Genomic DNA, 8247 nt, shown 5'->3' with positions numbered 1-8247 from the left:
GGCGGCCATCCAGAGGTACTGTCTCTAGAGGTGGTTTTGCAATAATTCTCATGTTGTCTACGCAGTACATGGCTAGATTCACACTTTGGTGAGCCTATTCAACTCATCGATAGCTATTGCTCCTAGGAAAGCTATGGGTAGCTCAGGTCCCCGCCTCGAAACCATTTTCTGGAGCTGTCAAAGCTTGAGGGAGCAGTAAATCCTCAGCATCATCACTGGGTACTCTTGTTATCAGTTCAGTGAGTCGTATCGGGAGCAGAATGAGCAGACGATACACCATTGACAGTATGTTCTCAAGGAATCGGCGATGAACAGTTACAGCAGTGTTCCGCGACATGAATCCCCGTCCTACGCGCCCATCGTAGATGAGAATGAGATGAGAGCCAGCAAGCTTTTGGAACCTACCGCAGAGCTGTCGCCAATAGAAAGGCCCAGAGAGCTGAGCGGCCGTTCCACACTGGAAAGCTGAGCTCAGCCCCGCACCAAAAAAAAAAAAAAAAAAAAAACCCCTCTGAGTCTCCTCTTCTCCCCGTGACACAAGAAGTTCCCAAGAGTTCCCTCCTTCCCCGACCCCGCCGCCAGAAACCGGCCTGACCGCCAACCGTCTCATCCCGTTTTGAAACGAGGGTTCCCCTCCTGGCCTCCCCATCGAAACTTGAGGTGACGACTGGCGTCTATCCGTAGGGTCTGGCAGAGAAAGAAAGTCGCGGCCGGAGGCAGCCCAGCCCAGTCGCCGATTTCCATTGGCAGCGGATCGGCCCCGGTGAGGAGCCTCCACCCAGATGCCAAAAGGCGACGTGGAATAGTGGAGGACACTGTAGCGGAGTGGGAATGGAAGCATTCCAGCAATCTTCAAGTCTTGAGATGCCTGCGAATATCCTCAGTGCAATGAGTTCGCCTCAATTTCTTGCCTGGTTCCTTGTCTTCTGAGTGCTGGCTAGAGCGTCAGCCAGATTGCCTGGCCGGGGCCCCATCTGGTCAGGGTATGCCAGTGTGGTTTCGCGATGTGAAGCATTCATGTTTACTCTAGCGATGAGGACTGGGGATCTATTCGTAAAAAGTAATGTGTATTCGTACTCATATTCGTACGTATGGATCCTCTCCCAAATCGTCGCCAAGGATCTGGACAAGGTCGCAGCTTCCAATTCCCACTTCACTCAACGTTATCTGCACCTGCCCAAGCAACGACTCCTCCCAGTACCAGATAGACCCAGGTAGAAGACTTCTTGTCGGTGAAGGCTGCGTCCTAAATCATTGCACCTTGTTGCAGACGTCCGAACCTTTACTCTTTTTCCTTCACTTCAATTCAATTCGGATACTCGACCAAACTCAATATTGGCAACAGAAAACATCGGGTATCCATATCACCTGCCAAAAGGCAACCGCGTCCTCCTCCGTCGTCGCCGCAGGTTTATTTTCAGCTGGCCAAGGTCTTGCCTGACGCGCGCTCCCACACCCGCACCCGCACGTCGGACAGTTAGCACCACCGTCAACCAAGCATCCCGAAAGGACCGGCGATCAAGCTACCCAACTACCTTACCGCATCGAATCCACACAGCTGCGTTGAGCTTGATGCAGACCCCTGCCCCATCCGACCTGGCCTTCTCCCGTCACCGATACTTTACTCTTGTACGTGTCCACCACCCATTTCCGAGGTACCTCGAATCATATTTCCAACTCCCAACCCATGGCGCTACTGGCAACCGTCCCCCTGTTTCTGATTCGAGCTCCCAATCGGCATCCGCAAGCCCCTCCATCACTGCCCACTGGCATTGGTGGGGGAAGCTCTTGGCAGCAGCTATCGCGCAGTAGTATGATGCCATGGCACCTGGGGGCTTGGACCACAAACCCACCGCAAAACACGCTGCGAACAGAGGACGGGATCCAAGGTGGGAGGAACGTGTGTGCGTGAGTGAAGGAGGGGCAGTGACAAAATGAAGCCTCAGATGGCGGATTGGACTGGGCTGGTCAAGATTGGATGGGGAGACAGTCACACAACATTCACAGACATGAATGTGTGTGTATGATGCTTGGTCTTGATTCCAAGGTTGTCTGTCGGCGCCCTCCTCTTCACTCGAGCCGCCTCCTGTTCCTGGCTTCTGATAGCTCCAACAAGTTCCTGTTCCAGTCCCCCTCCCCCATGCTCCCGAAGCTTGGAAGAACACAGTTACGCCGTCGTGTTGCCCCTCCACCGCCTCCAGCCCTCATCAAAGGCCCCTCCTTTTCTTTACTGGCCCCTTGCTTGTGTCATATCTCTCTCTCCTTATTTCAATGACCTCCCCCTCCCTCCCGTCATCATAACTTTGTTTTGCTTCTGCGCAAACCCCACTTCACCTTGACCAAGTCACTAAACAGTCTCTACAGACTTACAACAAACAAACATTACTGAATATCAGAAGAGGAAAGAGAAGAGCAGCACGAGAGGTACAAGTCAGTCAACATGCTCGACGCCAGGTCCTACCCGCTGCTGGTCGGCCTGCTTGTGCTGGTCTGCCTTGCCCAGCCAACCTACGCCTTTGGAGCTGGTAACATTGCCAGCATTTCCAAGGTTGAGGGCCAGAACTGTGAGCTCTTTCCCTCCCACCCGCCATTGTCTACTAAGCAGAGCAGATCCGCTAACTCTTTTGTCACACAGGGCGCCACGGCGATATTGAAGATGCCCTCCTTACCCTAGCCATGGCTCGCGCCATCGGCGGCAAGAAGTTCAGCAAGATGATGGTTTCCCGTGTCTACTTTGGCAACTGGCTCAGAGATTACTCCCAGGCCATCGATGTCGGAACCGTCAAGTCCGTCTCCGCCGAGGCCATTCGTCTCCTTCTCTGTGTTTTGGGTTTCTTGACCTTTGGCTACGGATCCAAGGAGTTCGAGGTCACGGCCGACCGTCTTGGCTGCTACCGCCCCGAAGACCACATCGACAACCCCAAGAACTATGCCGACAACGTGGATGCCCGCCAGTACGATCGCCGTCTGAGAGGCCCTGTCGACGAGAACGTCGAGCTTGGCATTGACCGCGAGTCCGGCATGAAGAACTACATCGCGAACGAGCAGGCTGGAATCATGACTTCTGCCGCCCACGTTCGCAACCTTTTTTCCCGCTGCATCGAGCTGGCCCGCGGCTACTCCCGCAATAAGAATGAGGCTGATCTGTACGAGGCCATGCGCCTCATGGGTACTGGTCTTCACTGCTTGGAGGGTACGTTGCTCAATCCCACGATGGAATCCATCAGCAAGTATCGCTAACGAGGTGTGGTACAGATTTCTTCGCCCACAGCAACTACTGCGAGCTTGCCTTGATTGAGCTTGGCGAGCGCGATGTCTTCCCCCACGTTGGCCGTGACACTCAGATTCAGCTGAACGGAGCTAGAGGCGATGTTTACCCGATTGTCACCGGTACCTTTGGTGGTGTTGACTTCCTTCACTCCGTCACTGGCGAAGGTACATACCCTTGAAATGCTCAACACATGGTCACAGCTAATAGTACCAGTCTCCGACAAGCTGACCCAGAACGAGATTGAGGAGCTTGAGGGTACTCTCCAGGAGAGCAAGAACAGCGATACCAGCATTCTCCGTAACCTTTTGGACATGATTCCTGATGGCATCTTTGGCGGCAAGCACCAGAGCAACCGGGTGGACGAGCTCCAGAGCAACGCGACCTCGTCGCAGCTCCAGAACATGCAGGTCTCCCCCAGAGAGCCTGAGGAGTACACCCGATACATCCAGGATGTCTTCAAGCAGATCATGCCTGCCATCGAGTTCCACGACGAGATCTTGCAGGGTATCTCTGAGGCCATTGAGAAGATTCCCGTTCTGCCCAAGATTCTTGAGCAGCTCGAGGAGCAGCTGTCCAAGTTTGTCTTCTCGGTCATCGCCCCCTTCATTATTCCCGTCATCAACCAGATCCGCAACGAGCTGCGCACTGGTTCCGCTGAGATTATCGAGAGCAGTGAGAAGGAGCAGCACGTCGTCTTTGACGATGACCGTAGCACTGACCCTACTCACTCCATGTTGTCCAAGGACCACTTCACCAACGTAAGGAAAACATCGTTCATTGCGCGAGATCAGTGACTAATACTTTGCTAGATCCTGAACGAGGTCGCTGGCCGCTGCGCTGCCAAGACTCTCCAGTGGGTTGTGCCCCAGCTCATGGAGGCCATTGACAACGACAGCGTTGATGTTAACCGCACCTTGAACCGCATTATCTTTGGTGTTCTGCACCACCCTGCACAACGTGACATGGGAGACGACGGCGCTCGCGAGGGCCGTCAGCAAATCTTCCAGTTCTTCGAGGAGTGGTGGAACAACATGGACAGAAGCCAGCAGGATGACTACCGCCGCAAGTTGAGTCGCGAGGGTGTCCAGCGCGGCGAGAACCACAGGGAGGGCGTCCACGACACTGGACACGGCCACGGCTGCAGCGGAAAGCTCCACATGCGCAAGCAGTTCGGTGAGCCCAAGAACTGGGAAGACAAGGTTGCCGACCAGGCTGCCGGCGCCATTCTTGAGGGTGCTTCCGGTGCCATCGCAAACCTTGTTGGTCAGCAGACTGGGGTTAAGGTCCCCAAGTACAAGCACCAGCAAGAGGAGGAGGAGAGCGGTGGTGGCGGCGGCGGTGCCGGTGGTCTCATTGGATCTATTCTCGGAGGTGTCTTCAAGAAGGACGAGACGGAGACACAGCACAGCAGCCGTCGTGACGACGATGGTGGCTACACCCAGACTACGACTGAGTACGGCCACCACGGAAACAAGTATGGTCAGGCCGAGTACAGCGAGACCCAGTACCCTGGTGGTGGCAGCCGTACCGAGTACCGCAAGTATGAGCAAGAAGACAGCTCTGGCGGACGCCGAACCAGCGGCCGCGAGTACGAGGAGACCACCGAGTCCCGTCCCTCTTACGGTGGTGGCTACGAGCAGCGCACCGAGACTCACCGGTACGAGGGTAATACCCAGTCTGGCTTCAGCGGTGGCCGACGTGATGAGAACGACGGCTACGGCGGTCGTCGTCAAGAGGAGAGCAACTACGGCGGCGGCGGCGGCTACGGCGGCGGTAGACGCGATGATAACGAGGGCGGCTACGGCGGGGGCCGTCGTCAGGAGGAGAGCAGCTACGGCCGCCAAGAGCAGAGCTATGGCGGTGGCGGTGGACGTCGTCATGACGAGGGCGGATATGGTGGCGGCGGCGGTGGTTATGGAGGTGGCCGCCGTGAGGACGAGGGAGGCTTCGGCGGTGGTTATGGCGGTGGACGCCAAGAGGAGAGCTATGGCGGCGGACGTCGTCATGACGAGGGCGGATATGGTGGCGGCGGTGGTGGCTACGGAGGTGGCCGCCGCGAAGATGAGGGCGGCTATGGCGGTGGTAGACGCGACGACAACGAGGGTGGCGGCTATGGACGCCAGGAGGAGCACCACGGCCGTCGCCGCGATGATGACGATGAGCGCCGCGAGGGTGGCGGCGGTTTCGGCGACTTTATTGGCAAGGTTGCTGAGCAATTTGGTGACAACAACAACAATAACCGCAGATGGTAGGATCGCTGCGGCTGTTTCTCTTGATTCTTGGCAAAGATTGCTGCCGGTTGTATTCTGGTAGATGATGACGACTGGCTTATGAATAGGGGTAGCTTGGGGGTTTAAGCTACGGATACAGGTTTAACGAAGAACAATAACAAAAAAGTCTTGCTTCTAACGATGAGTCCAAACGTATTGTGTATGTGTGTATCATATGATGTGATTGTTGCAGGGTGAGGATGATTCACACCACATTGAACATCTGAAGGACTGGCTGCTTTCTACTATTGTTTGACAGCTTGAGTGCTAGTCGACTTGGAAGTGAACCATTCATCACGGCTATTCAGTGCCGTGACTTCCATCCCCACGCGCCAACTAAGAAACGGGACATTTGAACCGAACTGATTGATCTTACCACATGGAGAATGAAGTACATGGCAGAGACGTTCCGAATGTGACTCTGTTTCGTTCTACACCCCTGCTTAGTGTCCAGATGGACGGCACGGCAGCCATCGCCAGCGACGGGTTTTGCGGGGAAGAGTCGTAGTAGACGTAGTCAACCTGATCTGAAGCCGGAACGTGTGGCCGTACTGCCGAAGCATTCGGTACGGTTGAACTCACCCTCTTTGAGAGAAAAGGATGGCGAAGGGAACAGATCCTTTGCTGAGGAATTAGGTGAGATGACTTGAAGATGAAGACTTTGCAGGATTTTGGTGATAATTTACTCCGTGTTCTGGACTGATAGATTTTTGTTTCTGGTAGATTGATCGAAACTGTTTTTTCATTCTCCGTAGGCCGACTACACGCAAACATTAGAAAAGTCTAGAGGGGCAAATGATGGGGGATCATCGTTGTTCTTTTGGTACGGTTAAATTTGGGTAAATGTTCATTTTATCTCAGATCCAGCTCCTTCCTTTGACTTTGACCCCTGATAATAAGAAACCATGTGAACGAGAGAGGAAAACACGGAGGGAGAAGAGAGAAGGATCGGGAAACTTTAGCAAGGTGACGAACGGAGCGGAGGCGAGCTCTCCTTCTTTGGTGTTGTATATAACGCGTCCTGCTTATTTTCCCGTCATTAACCAGAGGATCGTACGTCTTTTGTTTTATACGATGTACGATATATGATGCACAAACTCATCACCTCTCTTGTCGAATCTATTCTGCGATATTTACATTCCGACCGGTATATAAAACTCAACGTCACGCCCACGAGAGTCCAGCAGAACTCGAGTAGCTCGTCACACGTCTCATACCACAACGAAACAATCCAAGCCCCTTGAATCACAAATACCCGAGTTCAAGCCTTAGTTTACCTCTCCCCAAAGATGCACCTCACATCCCCCCTAACCCTCCTCCTCCTCCCCATCCTCCTCTCCCGCCAAACAAACGCCCAATCCACATCCACAGGCTCAACGACCCGCTACTGGGACTGCTGCAAACCCTCCTGCGCCTGGCCGGGCAAGATCCCCTCCTCCTCCCTCGCCGCCGGCCCCGTGACGACCTGCGACCGCAACGACAACCCCTTGTCGGACGGCGGCGCCACGCGCAGCGGGTGCGACTCCGGCGGCGGAGCCTACATGTGCAGTTCCCAATCGCCCTGGGCCGTCTCGGACGATCTGGCCTACGGCTTCGCCGCCGTGCGGATCTCGGGCGGGACGGAGGCGCAGTGGTGCTGTGCGTGCTACGAGCTGACGTTCACGAGCGGTGCGGTGGCGGGGAAGAAGATGGTTGTGCAGGCTACGAATACCGGGGGGGATTTGGGGCAGAATCATTTTGATATTGCGGTGAGTTTTTTTCATTTCTTTTCTGACGTTTTCACTTTTTTTCTTTTTCTCTCTTTTACCCATAAATCTGCCCTGGTCCTCCTGAAGATTATGAAATGTATTCGGAACTGTCGGATATGTGGGAAGAGACGAGGGGATACTATCGACGCGTCCTAACCGGGTGACTATTTACATCACGAAAACCAACTTACAGGATGGAAATAACATGTTGAGGTCGAGCCCCTTTCATACGACACAGAGATACAAGAACTTCCCTGCCTCTGGAATACAGAGCATCGTACAAAGACCAGAAGAAAAAAAAAAGTATACTGACGTAGTTGTGTCAACAGATCCCCGGCGGCGGCGTGGGCCAATTCAATGCCTGCACGGATCAGTACGGAGCGCCGGCCAACGGGTGGGGCCAGCGGTACGGCGGCGTCAGCGCCCGGGCCGAGTGCGACGGCTTTCCCGCGAAGCTCAAGGCCGGGTGCTACTGGCGCTTCGACTGGTTCAAGGGTGCCGATAACCCGAGCGTCTCCTTCCGTCAGGTGACTTGCCCGGCGGAGATTACCAATAAGAGCGGCTGCAGGCGCCAGTGATGGGAACCCGGGGAACGTGAGCTGCTCGCTCCCCCCAAGGGGGCTTGGAAAATGTTCATGGTACGGCGCTGCGGGTTGACTTGGATCTGCTCCGCGAGCTTGGAGCTCACGCACTGGACTGGCAATTGGGGGGCTGGAGCACGTATAGTCACTTTACGTCCGTAGCTGCAAGTTGAATCCAGCCAACTGGAATCAAATGCCAAGAGATGGACTTGAGCGACCTAGGGCTGGAACACCTGGGCAAGCCTTCTCACCTCGTAGCCTCGCAGGCTTTGTCACCAACTTTGATTAAGAGAGCCTCTGTAGCGAGCTTACAGAGCCAATAAGCCCACTTCTCGTAAGGGTTGATAAATGGTCCATCCAGGAGACTCATCTCATGT

General features: G+C 54.7%; 2 protein-coding genes across 2 annotated transcripts; both read left to right on the top strand.

Moving 5' to 3' along the window:
* Positions 1-2440: 2440 nt before the first annotated feature.
* Positions 2441-5744, top strand: BDZ83DRAFT_759491 (heterokaryon incompatibility protein Het-C; the record flags this gene model as incomplete). Its single annotated transcript, XM_060515142.1, has 5 exons — positions 2441-2564; positions 2636-3193; positions 3256-3435; positions 3479-4029; positions 4081-5744. 5 exons carry the CDS (start codon positions 2441-2443, stop codon positions 5521-5523), a joined length of 2856 nt encoding a protein of 951 aa, XP_060371894.1. The 3' UTR covers positions 5524-5744.
* A 1086-nt stretch (positions 5745-6830) lies between these two features.
* On the top strand, positions 6831-7867 carry BDZ83DRAFT_564153 (family 45 glycosyl hydrolase; the record flags this gene model as incomplete). Its single annotated transcript, XM_060503612.1, has 2 exons — positions 6831-7289; positions 7619-7867. 2 exons carry the CDS (start codon positions 6831-6833, stop codon positions 7865-7867), a joined length of 708 nt encoding a protein of 235 aa, XP_060371893.1.
* Positions 7868-8247: the final 380 nt, after the last annotated feature.

Source organism: Colletotrichum acutatum, assembly GCF_030867785.1.
Source record: "Colletotrichum acutatum strain CBS 112980 chromosome Unknown BDZ83scaffold_1, whole genome shotgun sequence".
NCBI lineage: Eukaryota > Fungi > Ascomycota > Sordariomycetes > Glomerellales > Glomerellaceae > Colletotrichum > Colletotrichum acutatum.
Note: the sequence above shows the minus strand (reverse complement) of the source record. Positions and strands in the feature narration are given on the sequence as shown.